The sequence below is a fragment of the Brachyhypopomus gauderio genome, chromosome 5 (genome assembly GCF_052324685.1).
Source record: "Brachyhypopomus gauderio isolate BG-103 chromosome 5, BGAUD_0.2, whole genome shotgun sequence".
NCBI lineage: Eukaryota > Metazoa > Chordata > Actinopteri > Gymnotiformes > Hypopomidae > Brachyhypopomus > Brachyhypopomus gauderio.
In genome coordinates, this window is record NC_135215.1 from 27,332,240 (window position 1) to 27,350,816 (window position 18,577).

Below are 18,577 nucleotides of genomic sequence, written 5' to 3' on the forward strand. Positions count from 1 at the left end.
TGAGTGGTACAGAGAGGTGGTTAGCCCCATGTTTTTTGTGGGTTATAAACAGTATAATATAATGTATGTTATAGTATTATGTATATACACACACACAATACAGTTTTTGAATATGAAATGTCAGGTCTATGTTAATCAATTCCATTTACTTGTTTTGAGGGAACTGTCTGAGTTGCCAGCAGACTACTTGAAACATGGAATCAGAGCATATGCAAAAGTAAATGAACCACAGCTGCATTGGTAAAGTCAACTGGGTAAAATACTGAGGTGAAACAAATGAGTGCTCAAGTAATCAATTTAGCAGACCAATCAAATGGGGAAAAGATTTGATCCACTCTGATTAAAACAGAGAGGAAACCAACTAAACCACCAAGACATAAAGTGAACAGATTAACAATGCCAGCTCCATCCATCCACTATAAGACAAATCATTTACAAATGGAGGGTATTCAGCATCACCGTAAGCCCAGAAGTGGACTGCCATCAAAACTTGCACCAAAAAGCATCAGACAAATAATAGTTCAGGTAAAGACTAACACACACCTCACCTCCGTAGAGCTGCAGACTTCTCTGACAACATCTGGGATAAAGAACCTCACAGAGCACCTCCTCCCAACAATGAAGCGTGGGGGTGGAAATGTGAAGGTCTGGGCCTGCTTTTCTGCTTCTGGACCTGGACGAATCCATTTAATTGGGAATCATCAATTCCTAAGCTTATCGACAAAGATTCTTGACCAGAATCTCCTGCCATCCATCAGGGAATTGAAGCTGGAAATAGATTATTATAAGGCAACAACCCAAAACATTCCAGCAAAACTACCAAGGAATTTCTTAAGACACAGAAGATTTGCATGCTGGATTGGCCCAGTCAAAGTCAATCCCATAGAAATGCTGTGTGAAGATCTGAAGTGGGTGGCACATGCAGGACCATGTCTCTCCAACCTCTCTCACCTGGCGGAGTTCTGCAAGGAGGAGTGGGCCAAAAAATGTGAGACACTCATTTACAGATAACGTTTGGTTGAAGAAATGGCTGTAAAATAAGGTGCAAAAGCTACTAACTAAGAGTTCACATACTTTTGCAGATTTTCACTTTTTTGAGAGAAATTACATGTGTGTGTATAATAGAGAGAGAGAGAGAGAGAGAGAGAGAGAGAGAGAGAGAGAGAGAGAGAGAGAGAGGAGAGAGACAGGAGAAAGAAGAAACCTCATGATCTGAGCTGTATTCATTGCATGCTGTCTTGGTGGGTAATGAGAATGGTGAGCAAGTTGTCTCTGACCAATTGATAGAGAAGCAATGTGCCTTCAGAATATTTCATCCTTTGAGGATCTAAGAACAGACTGTTCTGGGTTCTTGTCCTCAGATCTCAGCATTACCGCAGACAAGCCCAAGGGCACACAGTCTGCTAACCCTATACATGTCCAAGTCATTATACTCAGTGTCTGGTATCATCATAACAAGCTTCTGTTTATCTTGTACTACATATATACATTTTATATATTTAACCCAGCTTTTATCTGGAAAATACTATCATGGTGTGGAATTTTTTTTTTTTCCTTTTTTTTCTGAAAAAATGTAAAAAAAAAAAAAAAATTATAATCTGACCACCCAGTGGGTCGACTATTCCTTGGTGTTGTAAAGATGGGAGTAGATGGAGTGCCGCTCCATTCTCTGAGGACAGGAACACTCCCCTCTCCTCGCCGTACCCTCTCTGGACTCACTTCTCTCTCTCTGCTCATCCTGTTTTAGGCAAGATTTCTGACTCCTGTTGTGTGTAATATGCTAGCAGCACGATGTGATCTGATCATCATCAGGCCCTGTGTCGGACTTGAGCAGGTTCATGGTACAATATATTGGTACAATATATTGCCCAAAGTATTCGTTCACCCATCCAAATGATCGGAATCAGGTGTTCCAATCACTTCCATGGCCACAGATGTATAAAATTAAGCACCTAGGCATGCAGACTGTTTTTACCAACATTAGCGGGGTTTCCATCCAAACCTTTCGAAAAAGTAATGCGCAATTTCCAAGTTTCGGCAGAAAAAAATGCGAATTAAGTCTTGTTTCCATTCATTACAGTTATGCGAATAAACTTTACAGTTTAACTTTACAATTTTTCCACTTTTAAATCTCTTTTAAAAACTCACCTCTTCAGATCCGCTTTTAATTTATGATGCTACACATTTATCTTCTTCTTATTTGTTTTATCTAGTACTAATTATCTTTGTTTCTTATAATGTTGTTCTATATTGTAATGTATTGTAGTCATTACGCTGCTTGTAATTTTGTACTGTAAAGCGTCTTTGAGTGTCCTGAAAAGCGCTATACCAAATAAAATGTATTATTATTATTTAGATCACGTGAGAGGACGCCAAACAATAGTGGTTTTTACATCCATCTTTCTATACATGGAGAAGTTAAATTCAATTTTTGCTCTCTCCAGAACTGTTTTTGTATGCATTTGCCATCTTTACATTGCGATCATGTACAGAACCACATGACTTGAGGCATGATACGTCATCGTTTATGCGAAAAAACCCTTTTCCATCCAGTTTTTCAGAATTTTGGCGATGCGATAGTCTAACTGTTCCACCTCCTCCTAGCGTAAAAATCTTTTTGCGATATTTGGGGCTTTTTTCGAATTTTGGACTTTTTCCATCCAGCTTTTTTCATGCGCATTTTCAAAATGCGCAAAAACTCGGTGGATGGAAAACCCTCTATTGTGAAAGAATGGGTCGCTCTCAGGACCTCAGTGAATTCCAGCATGGATCCGTGATAGGATGCCACGTATGCAACAAATCCAGTCATGAAATTTCCTCGGTCCTAAATATTTCATAATCAACTGTCAGCTGTATTATAAGAAAATGCAAGTGTTTGGGAATGACAGCAGCTCAGCCATGAAGTGGTAGGCCATGTAAACTGACAGAGTGGGGTCAGCAGATGCTGAAGCACATAGTGTGAAGAGGTCGCCAACTTTCTACAGGGTCAATCACTACAGACATCCAAACTTCATGTGGCCTTCAGATTAGTTCAAGAGAACTTCATGGGAAAGTTTCCATGAGAAGTTTCCATGGTTGAGCAGCTGCATCCAAGCCATACATCACCAAGTGCAATGCAAAGCATCGGACGCAGTGGTGTAAATCGTGCTTCTCCATCTGGCAATCTGATGGACGAGTCTGGGTTTGGTGGTTACCAGGAGAATGATACTTGTCTGACTGCATTGTGCCAAGTGTAAAGTTTGGTGGAAGGGGGAATATGGTGTATGGTGTGGGGTTGTTTTTCAGGAGCTGGGCTTGGACCCTTAGTTCCAGTGAAAAAGGAACGAATGCTTCTGAATGCTTCAACATACCAATTTTGGACATTTTGGACAATTCCAAAACCTCACAAATGAGTTTCTGGAAGAATGGTTAAAAATCTCCATAAACTCCTAAACCTTGTGGACAGCCTTATCAGAAGAGTTGAAGCTGTTCTAGCTGCAAAGGGTGGACCAACGTCATATTGAACCCAATGGATTAGGAATGGGATGTCACTTATGGTTGTATGTGAGTCAAGGAACGTGAGCGAATACTTTTGGCAATATAGTGTACCCGGTTCTACTTACAGTTGGAATCTGGACTGTGTGTTGCTAGGAAACTACTTAGTTTAAAGCTCCTATGAAGTGATATGATTGGTTGGTATTGGTAGTCATGAGAGCTTCCAACTCGATCTGAACAATATAATAGTTCTGACAGTCCCTGGCACAGCCCAGCTAGCTTAACGCAAAGCTTATTAAAACATGTTCATATGTAATGGAATATATTCTATATTCTAAAAGCTGATGTGCAAAAATTACCAAAACATGCTTAAATGCACCTTGCTTTCTTTATTTATTTGGATTTGCAAGCTCCCAAGGCATGATGAAAGAATCAGACCCTTGTTGTAAAACTCTTCAGTGGCCATGGCTCCAGTGTAAACTATACTTCTATCTCTTGTTTTGTCATACCTTCACACAATCTGTAAATTACAATGTCTTCATATTGTTTGGTCCTATAACTAAAGGTTTCCCATGATTGCATATTGGAATTCCAGGCTTGCTCCCAACCTGTCAGTGGGATTAGAGTGCAGAGCGCTCGCCTAAAAAAGACGGCGTCGCCTCGCCTGTATTATTAAGGATAATCTGGATGTCAGCTACATGGTGATGTCTCTTGCACATACATTCACATACAAATATTCTTTTAAATAATGTCTTGCTTGAAAGGTGTCTGGTACATGGTAAATTGTGTCTGAAACTGATATGTTAGAGATTGCCAATGTTGTTTTCATGCAGATTGCTAAAAGGCTAATATTATGAGGTGATTATAAATCCCATTTAATCTAGACTATGAGGAATAATCATGGGGGTTGAAAAACAGCAACACTCTGGATTGATGTATTCTGAATACAGGATACTGTGTGCCAGCAAAGATTACTGTTTATGCTCTTCTAATGTGATGTTAGAAGATCACAGGTCTTATGGTAACTTCTGCACAATGTCCAAAACAATGCTCACCAAAAAAAAAAATTTCAAATTCACAGACATGACACAGATGCACAGATGGCATAGCAATTTGCTATGGGGGGATTGCTATGGTTTCCAGGTAATTGAATTGAATGCAGATGTGCCATGTCACGTTTGGGCTTGCTCTCCTGAGTCCTCTGAGGACAATGACTGTGCCTTTGCTACATGAACTGCTAGCTTACTGGGTCGGATCTCAGCATGGATCAAAATTCCAGGAAACTATTATTTTACTCCCAGGACAAATTAGATCAAAGAACTGTTTTAAGTGAATATTTGTTAATCTAATAATCTTCAAAAGGTCAGCATTACCCTATTCTATATAAATAAAATGTATTATTATTATTATTATTATTCTCCGTTGCCCTTAGTCACCAATGACACACACTACTGTAACTGTACTAAATCCTTAGACACATTGTTTTAGCAAAGGTATAAGGACTCCCCTTATACTTAACAATAGCAGAAAAGGATGGGCTAAATTAAAAGAAGAGCTTTGGGAAAAGGCCTGCCATAGACCAGAAAACGTCAGGGCAGTCTCCCAAAAAACTTTCAACATGTGCTTAGTGCCAAGGGAGGTCAGACTAAATACTGATGTTACATGAGTAAGCCATGTTTAATGGATTTTTTTTTTGTTATTGCTTACATTCCTGTATTTTTTTGTTTGTATGTTAAGAGACTTAGAAACCACTGCTAAAATAACAAATCAATTGGTGCCTGAAGACTTGCACAGCACTATAGCAGCATGCCGTGTATGCAATGTTGTAGGCCAGGGGTCGGCAACCACGTATGCCACCGTTAGCACACCGAGGCATATTCACTGGCACGCGACACGCTGGACCAGCATCAGCAAAAAAGATTAATAACAAAAAATCTCAGACAGAGAGCACGATCCTCCAATCGAAATTGCTCCTCAGCAATTTAAACTCGCCGCCGCCACCCCCCCCCCCCCCCCTCGCTTATTTGTTGATAGTGACACACTCATTGACTAGACATGTTAAAGATGTCACTCCACCTTCAAAAGCAAATAAGAACTACAGCAGTGAAGACCGCACCTTCAGCTGATGGGTGTGTTATGAGGTGACGAGTGATTGTGGAACTGTGGGAGTGTAGAGAACGAATTCCTGAGCACTTGGGCTGGAGTTCTAGGTGACTTCTGCTTTACCCTCCTTACATGGTCAACAGATAGATGTAGGAGTGAAAGAAGAACAGGGAGAATACATTTTATCACCATATTCACAGGAAATTAGCTAAAAAAGGAGGGGTTTGGCCAGATCTTTCATTTCAGTTATTGCATAACTCCATTTCATCACTACCTCTTTGAATAGTTCAAAGTTAATTTTTTTTTAAACTATTAACGTATTTTTGTCGGTTCTCGGTCGGCATTTATTTCTGTGCCTTTGCAGCTGTGAAAAGTAATGCTAGTGATTTAAGCACCGGTGATATATGCCATGAGTGTGCCAAGGGAGCGTCTATATTTTACTCTGACACCAGTGGGGCAGTTTCATCACAAGGGGAAAACCAAGCAGGCAGACCCAGGCCAGTATAGCAGAGTTGACTCTATGAGTGCATGATAAATGAGCAACTCCACAGCTGCTGTCCTAGTCTCTGTATATGTACATAATACCAGTGCAGTTTCCGCTTCACCAAAGAGCAATGAAACTGATATTATTTTGTTCTGACACTCAAATACAGCAGTGCTCCAGAAGCTAAGCTGCGTGAGTGAATTAGAAATTCTGTTTTAACATCTATAAAAGTGGTATATTGTACATAAATTCTGAGCTGGTTGTTTTGATGTCTCAACAAATATTTAAGATCGATTGGTAGGAACCCACGATGCATTTGGGACGAAGGGAATTGGGATAAGCACACGATTGCATGTGGGCTGCAGCTGAAATGCGAGAGGTGCAGTGGCTGCGTGTACGATGGTCGGCGTGGCAGACTGAGTAAGGTGGCACTGATCTCATAAATCACAAGCCAGTCCCACTGAAGACCAGGTGTCAGCAGACCCCCCCCCTCCAAATTTTCTCATCTATCTTTTCATCCCACTTATGCATTTAAATCAGACAGAGAATCCAAGCACACTGCTATCCAGTCTGCAGGCAGTCTGCAAAAGGAGGTGGAATCGAATGGAGTACGTATGAAGAGAGACTGTGTGTGGCCCCTCTGCTCAAGCCGCTCTTGACTGCACACACATCATTCTTCAGAGTGCACTGTCTGCTATCTGAGTGCGTAGAGAGAGCAGTGTGGCGAGAACCCAGCGGACCAACCATCCAGACTCTTCCAGGCTTGCTCACGCTACACGTGCCACCCTGTGGAGCGGACGCTAAGAGGACTTCTTGTTCTGTAGATTTTGTGCAGTTCTCCTCGTCCCTTTTTAAAAAGGAATTTTGTTCCGCTCTGTTGGCCAAAGGACAATCAGAAACAGGGGGTAGGTTACTGACTTATCTCACTGGCACGAGGAGCACAGGTCTTACCGTCCGTTCTCCGAAGTCAGATGCTTTTTTCATCTCCTAGCTTTCATCTGTGCGGATGCGTGTCCTTCCTGTGGCGACTTTGTCATCGTCCGTTTGGTGGTTTCCCAGTGCAGTGTTGTGTTTAACCACTGGAGGTCATGCGTGAGGGTGGCCCCTGCATGTTTACTGAGTGAAACGGGCCTACGGTTGTTCAAACTGATCAATTCTGTAAATACAACGCATGGTACGCTCACAAAATCAAAACTTACTCCCCTATAGTAGAGGGGGGATAAGGCCTGCATTGCCAGCACCCAGCACATGACCTGACTTACAAACAGACACTAGATCACTTTTGTTCATAGTTCAATGGAAACTCTCCCCAACACAATGGGACCGGTCTTCCAGTCTTCTCGGAAACTGAACATCAAAACATTACTTGGTCTTTTTATTTTCTGACTATTTTGGGCCTATTTTGTTGAAAATTCTACAACCTGAACATTCACACATTTCCCCATATTAAGTTATCCATATATCTACTATTTATTTCTCTAATCAAATTCTTTGTACAATCATGAAGTTGTTCAACTGAATTGCATTCCTGATTGCATTTCTGCTCAGTTGTGACAGTTTATATTTGTTGTAGTTATCTAGACTGATGGCTCAGTGAAGAGTCATCATTATTCTAGAATCCATGATGGCACAATTACGAATCCCTAAATTGATGTTCCTATGATTCTGTGGGTCAGTGATCATTTAAGTAGCATTTCATCCCTGCAATGTAATCCCCGTGAATAGGTAGATGAGTGAAGTCACCGGCTCCTTTAGACCTGCCTTGGAGCAGGTTAGCAGCAGTAGCAGTGTTCTATTTTAAGGTTACAGTCCAAGAATTTCTAAGTCACCATGGATGAGGTAATGATCAAAGATTACATGTGTGTTGAGTTCTTCAGCATTTAATCTTGATATTTAGTCACATTTGCCATTGGTCAAGACGTTGGAATCCACACACCCTCTGAGATATGGGAAATCTCTGTTTAAATTAGTTCATCAACTTATCTCTGTGTACACAGTGTTAACAAATAATTTTGAAAGAGCATTCAAATTCTTACAACCTTAAACTCACAATGTCATGTTTCTGGGATAATCAGATCAGTAGTTACATTTATTTTGGAAAAATGTCATCTAAACAAATCCACTTAAAGAGACTACACACACTAACATAATCCAAGCCCTCTATTAGTGTGGAAAACAAACAACTCTGGTGTAATTCATTCCTTTGCTCATTCTGTTAGCCCTATTGATCCCACCTATTGATAACGGGATCATGTACAGGACATGCCATTTGGAGCTCATGCTGGTTATCTGCCTCGACCATAGCATAACTTGGATTAATATTTTTGTTTGTTAGTTTCATTCTTTACTTGCGAGAGTATTGATTGGAGTTAATAGCGAATTTGTGTAGATATTCAGATACGCTGTAATGTTGTGATCTTGGGTGTCGGAGCAGCAGTACACTGAGTCGCCTGTTGGAGAGCCAGTTCTCAGTCAGCCGAGACAACTGCGCATTTGAGTTAAGGGGTGGGAGGGTGTAGCTTACCGAGGTTACACATATATACCGGAGGACTCAAGAAAAATTGCCAAGAGTATGGGTTGTGTACTGGAAGCGATAAACGGCTGAACGGATGATTGCGGACATTAAAATCTACGCAAGGATTCACCTGATAATATAGGCCTATGGAAGTGTTTTCGTGAGGTTTGTCCCTGTGAGCACTCCACACCGATGCTGGTTGTTCTCTGGCTCCCGCATCGCTTCATGACTCGGCGGACTCGGTCGTTCTCTGCGTCTCGGTGACTTTTCGGATATCTGTAGCGGTTGAATCGACTCTGCACCATGAAGTTCAAACCCAACCAGACGAGGACGTACGACGGCGAGGGCTTCAGACGGCGAGCGGCATGCTTGTGTTTCAAGAACGAGCGAGAAGACGAGGTATGGTGGGCGAGAAACGTTAAAGGGGGCGTCGTAGTCATTTTGCCTCCAGTGCTCTTAACTGACATTTTCTTAAATTAAAACTGACAATTATGTGTAAACAGTATTTGGCTAAAGGCAAGGTTACCAAGGCTGTGGGCTGTAGCCTCTCCCAATCTTCCCCAACGTCCCCAATGTAACGTGTTAAACCTTTAGATTTCTCGAAGCTCATACAAAACGGCAAGAGACGGTACATGTTTTTAATATTCATACAATGGTATTAATGTCATGTGCCGCTCGGTATGGGGTGAACAGTTAAACAGAAACGTGGTTTTTGATCCATTTTCTGCCCGCGGCCATCCAGTTCGGTCTAGTTTGCAGCACAACTGCAACAGCGCGAGGGAGCGCGCGCGCACGCACGCGCTACCGCCTGGCGTCTCGGGGGCGGGAAGAGCTCGCGCGTCTGTGGCTGGAGGGCAATGCCGCTTGTGTTCCCGCAGAAGCTGAAGTACATCTACATCATTCCCGCTACTTTCACCTTTATGTGTATTACACCAGTGCTGCACTCGATGCTTATTTTGATTTTGAGAAGATCTGCTGAATTCAGACCGAGCTTCCAAAAGACTTGCAGCTTTCACGATTTATAGCCCATAACAATCATGCAGCACGGTACTGGAGATAATCCAGTTGTTACAACATACACGCACCAGGTTATTGCAGGTAACCGCAAAACTAGATCTTTAGTTATGTTGTACCTGACTATCTTCTCGTACCTTTTATTTTGTCGCAGTCTGGTACTGTGCATATATTGAGTAGACCATCACTTGACCGTGATTTGCGACTTAAGTGAATCAAGTCATTGTATTGTTCGTGTCCATGTTAAAGGGGATAATATGTGTGAGTCGGCCTTTTGTTAAACGGAGCTAATTAAATACAGTGCAGAGTTTGTGCTCGTAATATATTCTCCTGGAGTCTACGCCTCCGTGGACCTTTCATGTACACAAACGTTTGCTCGAGAGAATGAAGCACCTCTAGGAACCAGTCTCCTTCAGTCTGGCGGGGTCACAAGGCTTTGGCATGTCACATCAGTTATATTTGTGTGTTTCTTAAAAATAATGTTGCTATTAATTTAATTAGAATAGGATCAAAGGGTCCTATCAGAACTAGGCAAGACGTATAACCTGAATTTAAGATGAAATCGTTGATTTTAATAGTAATGTTGCCTTCAGAAGTCTTGTAAACTATTTCAACCTTTGTGCATGTTTGCAGAATTTTTCACATGGCCTATTTTGCTGTTGCTATCAGGCCTGGAGCTGACCAAGACATGATAAAGTGAGGTGAATTATGGCCGGAGACTTGTAGTGTTTGTCACTATGTTTTGACATGTTGGCTGGATGGAGCCTCCATGGAGGAAGTGTGTACGGGCGGTGGTGAGTCATCAGGGCTGGTGTGTGTGCCTGCGTCACTGTCAGTTGGTGTATCTCTGGTCCCAAGTCTTTGCTGAGTCACCTCACTCTGCCATGCTGACGGACATGAAAGCCACTCAGAAACAGGAGCGAGGGATCCTGATTACTCTCCACTGCTCAAGTTACCCTCTCTTTTGTGGACTGTTCCCAGACCGACTTCGCTCGTCTCGGGCCCCGTAAGCCAACCGCCACGGCTGGCCTGGGATCAGCGCGTCCGAGCCTCCCTGACTGAACCGGAGAGGTCTGGCGCTGGCCACGCGCTTTGTGTGGGAGCGAAGTGGGAAAGTGCAGGTGGTGAGGGATCAGTGACAGCAGTTAGGCCCGCGTGGGGCCCACAGAGGGAGCGGGCACCCCACTGACTGTAGATCAGTTATGCCCTCATGGGCCCACAGAGGGAGTGGACACATAACTGACCATAGATCAGTTAGCAGTTACAGAGACTAGCCTTTCACAGCAGGACGCAGCTCCTCACCCCAGTTTTTATCACTGATCTGGCATGGATGGAGAGTTGTGCTGTGGGGGGGATTCATTTCACTAGTACTTTCTTTTCCTTTCCATCTTCAGTGCACACGTCTGGGCGGCAATGTGTCAAGTCTGCAGCGCACTGTAAATGTAGACAGCGTCCTGCATCTTACACTGGCCTAACTTTGAGTAGACCAGGTACAGATATGTCGTAGAGAGCCACCTTCAGACAGGCATGACCAGCATGACCAGACCTCAGTACTAAATCGGTATTAGTCCAACAGAGAAATCAGTCTAATATAGAACTTTACCTTGGTGAGTTCAATCAGGTTTGTTAAAAGCAGTTCTGTGTCATCTTGTTGGCACGTTTTCCTGCAAAAAGAAGTCACCTCCTGGTCATGTACATGCAGTAAATTACTGTAAGCATAAGAACTTCACTGTCAACTTTTTATATTAAAAAAAGGATGTGCGTTGTAACCTATGTTGCCTATTTGAGCTTTTTCATTTGAGGCAATAATCACCAAAACCATTTATAAAATAGCCACTCTGTTTATCTGATGTTTCCCCCACATATGGGGAACAATAACAGGTGGCTGTGACACAGGAGATTAGAACAGCTAAAAACATGTCGCCCAAAGAATCATCCTATAATTATGATCATTATATGGTTCATTTTGAATTTGTTATTCCAATGCTTCGCTTGTTTAGGGGCACCTAACTGCACATTATTGCTGTTGGCCTTGCGCCGTTCCCTCTCTGAACGAGAAGAATGATCATTGACGGTCAAACAGAAGCACACAGTCTCACATGGGTGTGTTTGTGTCCCTGTTTATGACTGGAGCACTACCCTCTAGAGCTCGGCACTCCTGAGCTGACATTTTTACCTCTAATAACATGAAATGTCCTAACGACTTTCAGCCTGTCAGTATTCCTGCTATGGCTTTACACTGGAAAAGTGGACAGGTTTATTGAGACATATCAGGGATTTCCTTTCCAAACATTTTTCCTTGTTCTAAAAAAAGAAAGAATGATGGAATAGGATAATTCTAGATTCCATTTGTTGTAAATGATTCTGTTCAAAATAATATACAGTGAACGGAGACATAAAGCACTGTAAATGAGGCACGGAGAACTACACAAGTTAGTCCTCTAGACCTTGTTGTCAGAGCGGACCTTTGAACAGAGTTACAAGGTCTAACCAAACCATACTAACCAAAACATTAGCTACACACAACAACGTCATCCTTGCTCTGATGCCTTATTGAGCTTGCATTCAGGCCATTTGTAAAACTGGATCAGGTGTAGGAAACTTTGAAACAATGCTGTGCTTTTGCCCAGTGGAAAACACTGAAAACGTGTTTACACTAACACTGTCTGTGGGGTGTTTATTTTCCTCTTGGTCTTCGGTGCCCAGTGAAATGCCACGGTCTCGGCCAGATCCGAAAGTCTACGCACTAACCGGGCCTCTCATCACACGTCTGTGTGTCCTGGGGCCCATGGCACATGCGTGCGTGCACCCTGATGGACGGCTGCTGCTTCATGCACTCTAGTCACATGTTTGGTATGTCGCCGGGGGCTGGCAGAGGCTGTAATCCAGAGCTATTCAATCACAGTCCTCAAGGTTTAGGTCCTACAGGTTTTCCACCCACCCTTTATCTAGGAGACAGGTCTAATGATGGAGTGGCCAACCAGTTGCATTAGTCATTTAATCAACTACAAGAGATCATGAAATCCAGGACTGGATTTGGATTTGAGGTCCAGATTTGATTATTGATCTATTGATCAGGTCTATTATTGATCTTCAGGTTGATAAATATATGCCCAAATATCCAGACTGACCCTGTCAAAAGTTTACTGAGCCTTAAGCGTAACCCCACAGTCTGGTTTAGTAGGCCAGGAGGAAGCCTGTGGTGGCTGGTGGGCTGTCTTTATGGCAGAGCAGAAATTCACGCCGCTCATCCGTGTCTCACCGTGGCCGAGCAGACCCAGCAGACCCTACCTCAAGCCATCCCGGCAACCTGTGGATCAGCGCATCACTTTGCAAAGTGCAGTCTGCTGCCATCACACGGATCGTGGCACGGTAGCCGCCGTGTGTCCGAGAGACCCTGTTCTACATTACTTCAGCACCTGGGCTGCATCCGTAAACAAGCTCACAACCCACGATCAAGTTACACTCCAACATACTAAACACAATAAGTTCCTCCAGGGAGAGAGGCCTTTTTTTTTCTTTCTTGATTCCATGCAGTTTTTAGTGGTCTGGATGTACGTCATCTCTCTCTGAAAGAGGGTGGAATCTGTTTACTGTAAACGACACCATGAACTCAACTCCACCTGGTAATTTGGAGTCACGTGAACATCATACATCGGATGGAAATGATACAAAAAACTTCCATGTTAATCAATTTCTGTCCTACCAGACATGACCTGGATGAAGACTGCTCATACAGATCAAACGAAAGTAAAGGCAGTTATCGTGCCTGCTGCTGGTGGACTGTACTTATTCTGTTCACGTTTAGGCAGGATGTCTTCTGGTGCTTTTCCACCATTTGGCAGAAAGAGACGCTGCCCGTTATCTGATGACTCCGCATGCCTGTAGAATATCTGGGGCCCCATTTCTCACCTACCTATTAGAACTGTCGGGTCCATTTACGGGTCGCCTACAAATGCAACAGAATATCCTCACACGTCGCTACTGTCAGTCGCACTGGCAAATAAAACAAATTTAAACGCATGTGTAACTGCATGTCCTTTAAACTGCATGTTATCAGTGTTTACTAAGTAACCGAGGTAAGCAATGCAGGAAGAATTGGCGATCTTCCACTACCTAACATGACTAGATCAGGGAGAGGCTAGGAGCTACCCAGCAGAGTTTTCCCTAAAGCCCATGACACACTGGACTGAATACCAGTTACAAGCGGTACACACAGCCTAGTCTAGTTCATTTATCATGTCTGCAAAGGAACTGTTTCTGGGACAGGGTCCAAGGCTCGGTGGGCGCAAACATAAATGCGCGCGAGCTCTTATTGGTCGACAGAACGGAGTTCGATTAATCCTCACATACTTGTTCCCACAGGACGCGGCGATTTCGATGATCACCATATCGTCTTTCTGACACCGGAGCACTCTAGCCAAGCAATCTCAGCCTTCACACCACACACCCACCATTTAACGTCATCTCAGATTTGGAAATACGGCAACCGTTCGGGGGCATTTACCTGCGATACAATACGATTTGCGTGATTAAAGCCAAAAGGAGAAACAAATGCTAGCGTATGACTTGAAGTGTATTTGCGTTACACGCTAAGTGCATCCTGGTTAAATGAGCCTTCACTGTGTACATGGCGCCATGCACGGCCTTGTCTTTTTAAAGGCGTATGTCGCCCAGTAACGAGTTGCCTCGTTTGGCAGGTGTTGCTGGTAAGCAGCAGTCGTCATCCGGATCAGTGGATCGTGCCGGGGGGAGGAATGGAGCCGGAGGAAGAGCCCTGCGGGGCAGCCGTGCGGGAGGTCTATGAAGAGGTGGGGCATCATCATTACAGTCACCCATACCAATAGCTTAGAAACTGTCGCATTCACAGCCTGCCATGCATTAAGATCCCTGAGCGCTCTGTTCATATAAACATGTTGGCGGAGGTGACGCAAAACCAACCAAGACAAGGTTGCTGTCCTGACTACGATGTTGGGTGAAGGTCAAGACATGGTGCCACTGGTTGGTGCAGTGCCACAACAGCATTAGTGTTCGGGATAATAATTAGGATGAAAATAATAGGTTCTGAAAGTGTTATTTTCATGTGACTGGCCCCCTGGGGCTTCCTTAACAATGTCAGTGACGTGAACCCTGAAGCTCTCCTGTGTGTGTCCCGTGTGTGTCCCGTCCAGGCCGGAGTGAAGGGGAAACTGGGCCGCCTCCTGGGTGTGTTTGAGGTGAGGCTCTCTGCTCTCTACCCCCCCAATCCATTCCCCTTTACACCCTGTCCCGTTGCCCCCACGCTCGTAAAACCGTGCTGATACGCTGTCGTGATGTCGCGCAGCACAACCAGGACAGGAAGCACCGCACGTACGTGTACGTGCTGACCGTGACGGAGACCCTGGACGCCTGGGAGGACTCGGTCAATATTGGTAAGTCGACACAGCAGCCCGTCCGTGCGCGTGCCTGAGAGAACGTCCCTGTTCCTTCGGCTCCGGGGACGTGGGGGGGGCATCCCTGCTCCATGTATAACGCTGAAACGTGTCTCGTATGTTATTTCAGATTTAATGGCCTGCCTGGCTATAAGCAGAGACTGGCAGGGAACAATAATCCACAGAAAGCCGATTTACTGTAAATTTAGAGCTGCTTGGGTATTAAACGGCAGGGGCAGAGTTGGTGTGAAGTGGCCCGCGTGGAGTTTCTACCGTGATTGATGCCTGCACTTCCGTGCACTGCCATTAATGTGTGACTACCACTTCCTGTCCCTCAGCACGTGTTCTGACCTTCACGCGTGTCTTATGGACGACTGTGGAGGTCGTGTACTGTACACTGAAGCTGGGAACGCTACACTGTGGACTGCTGTTAGAGCTTTACTCAACACGCTGCTTTAAGACTACTTTCATTGCTGTTGGCCACTGTTTACTTAGCAACTGCCCCAAATAGGTTGTTTTCAAAAAAAGCATAATTTAATGTTTTACATAGAATTTTCTTTCACTAGTCGCTTTTTAAAACCGGAAGATGAACGTCTGAGGAATCTCTTAAATTAGATTCTAATTTCTGCTGTGCATGACGACAGGCTCCTCCCACAGTTTCTGTATTTGACTCTTTGAATATCCAGTAAACATGTCATTGATCAAGTTTATGGTCCAGAAGGCAATCTGTCAACTAGGAAGTTTTATAAAGGGAATAGCAGTGGCAAAGCCCTGCAGAAGATTTTAAAAATTCAGGTGTAGTGTGAAACGGAGTGTAATTCATGCGCTGTTCTGAGATGAAAGAGAGCCGTCTGTGTGCCAGAACGGGCCGGGCGCAGCAGACCCAGAGAGGGCCTCCGCCACTCTTACTGCAACAGTCACCTGATTTCTCCAGTGCCCTTCAGAATGTTCCCACACACAGAACCGCAGAATTGTTCCCACACGTGCACACACACACGTGCACACACACACGTGCACACACTTTTCTCTCCCTCCCACCCAAAAATGACATTTCTATCCATGGTTTGCCTGATGTCGGTACAAGATGCGGCAATATTGGTATAATGTTTTTGTCCTTCATTTTTATGAAATTTCGATGGCCTACTAGTCAGTTACTGCCCTGTTCCAGATGGCCTGTTATGTGAAATTAACATTTTAATGTTTTACTCCTATCCCAGATATAATTCACACCAACGTATATACACAGTGATGCGGTATTTCTGTTGCCTTTGGAGTTGATTCTACACTGTTTTTGCTCCATTTACTCAATTATTTTTTGTCATGACGAAAGCAAACGAGTCCTACTCTCCCCCTGCTGTCCATCCCACGAGTCCCACATTTTGGCACACTGATTCGTGTTGTGTCTCCCCCTGCAGGTCGTAAGCGGGAATGGTTCCCGGTGGAAGAGGCCATCAAGGTTCTGCAGAGCCATAAGCCCGTCCACGCAGAGTACCTGAGGCGCCTTCAGCTCAGCTGTTCTGCCTCCAGCAATGGGAACATCCTCCTGCCTCCACCCCCCTCCACCGACAACACGCCTCGCTACGGCACGGCGGCCGCAGCCCCCCGCAGATAGGACTGCTCCACCACACTCCTCCACCCCCAGGGACTGATCTGGGATCTGTACTGACCACGCGCAGGCGCTTGCTTGGCTCTGTGACGCGGCGAGGACACGACTTCCACCGCCTGCGGGGTTTTTGAGAAGCCCTTATCGCTCGGACATGAAGCCTGTCAGGATGTGGTTTAAGATTGCCTTAAGTACATTTTTTTTTTTTTATGTTTGGTCTGTAACTGACCAAACTGGGTTACTATACGTCTGATAAGATTTATCTATCATGATTGTTTTTATTATTCCTACCACTGTTGCAACCATTACATACAAGTCACATGTGACATGTGCTTTGCAGGTTAAATGGAAATCTGAAATCAAGTTACCTCAAGTCCCATGATTACCCCCCTGTAGATTGAGGGGTTTTGGGAATGTTTTGGGAATTGCTGCCTACACCTGTCTTCAGTCGGGGCAGAATGGATAATTCACAGTAATCCCCAGACACGTGTACCTCACTGTATTTAACCCTTAAATTAATCTGACTGAGTCTCAGGCCTTTGCCCCGCTATAGCCTGTGCATACATTTCAGCATTGATGCTGTGAAATGAACAGAAACCTCCCTTTAACACTCCTAAAACCATGCAGAGACATCCCTTTAATCATTGCTCCTTTAACACTAGGCTTGGGTGTTAATTTTGAATGACAGGAATGTCGAACTGTTCTTCTGAATCAATCATCAGAGGGGGTTTTAATGTTACATTTAAGATAGTCTTACAGACATTCATCACTAATGCTAAGATCAAACAATCCTTTGTAAGTATTCCCAAGAACTAAAGATAATTGTCAAATTTTACGTGAAAAGCCAATGTGTTGACTTCTGCTGAAATCTTTTCTATCTTTTTTCTATTTATATGAATATGACAGAAGCAAACTGTGATTTAAAAAAAGAGCTTTTGCTAGTAATTGCATCAATTGTCCAGTACAAGTGTATTATCTCCCCAGACCTAAATCACCTCTAGAGATGGGCAGAGACGTGTGAGACACCGTTTGAATGTGAACAGGACCGTGTTCAACAAACGGTTTTTTGTATTTGGTACAGGCGAATGAGGTCCGCTGTTTATTCTACTGAACTTCGGGGTCGAGAATGTCTCCCAACAGACTAACATGTTTCCCTGAAATTGGTCCAGATTACAGTTCGGGAGGGTCAGGAGACTGATTGTAGACCAGCACATGTGGGTTCATCCATCCCTACCTAGAGCTGATTAATGCTGCTAAAACCAACTCTACTCTTTGATCAACTGGATTCTTGACCTCTCAATATGAATCTTTAGTGGGACACAAGTTGGATACTGGAGATATCACCTCACAGTCCTCTCTTTATGTATTTTTGTGTGTGTGCAGTATATGTATCTGTCAAGTTTGTGTAAAAAAACAAAACAGAAAGACACTTCCTCTTCAGTGCCATACTTGAAGGGAATGGGGGGGGGGCACGCAGTATGGAAGGGGGGGGGTGGCAGTATGGAACGGCGGATTCTGATTACCCACTGAAACAGTTTAAGGTGTCCATTGGCCTCATGATGTTCTGATGGCCCCTCAGGTTCTATGAGAATTATCTCATGATGCTCTCCAATCTCCATCCTTTCCTCCAGAACCTCACACCATGCAAGAAGTATACCATCAAGTTGGGCTTGTGTGGTAAAAGACAAACCCAAGTTGTAATGATTATGAACCACACAAACTGGCAGCAATGGTCCTTTTCACTTTGCATAAAGTGGCTTCAGTTAACTTTCACAGCAGTATTTTGCCAATTAACTTTGTATGACTGGAGCTCATATAAATTGTAGACTGAAGTTTAGACGGAGAGAGTGAGTTGGGCAGGTGCCTGTAAATGCGGTTGTGCTGTACTTTTTGGTTTACGTGTAGATAAGTAGCTCTGATACTGATGTGAATATGATTAGGATGTCATAAAGCCCAGGCTGTGTCTGTGCTGT

General features: G+C 44.0%; 1 protein-coding gene across 1 annotated transcript; it reads left to right on the forward strand.

Moving 5' to 3' along the window:
* The first annotated feature begins 8,504 nt into the window (after positions 1 to 8,504).
* Positions 8,505 to 18,059, forward strand: nudt4b (nudix (nucleoside diphosphate linked moiety X)-type motif 4b). Its single transcript, XM_077006819.1, has 5 exons — positions 8,505 to 8,975; positions 14,291 to 14,401; positions 14,762 to 14,806; positions 14,914 to 15,001; positions 16,417 to 18,059. Exons 1-5 carry the CDS (start codon positions 8,880 to 8,882, stop codon positions 16,611 to 16,613), a joined length of 537 nt encoding a protein of 178 aa, XP_076862934.1. The 5' UTR covers positions 8,505 to 8,879; the 3' UTR covers positions 16,614 to 18,059.
* Positions 18,060 to 18,577: the final 518 nt, after the last annotated feature.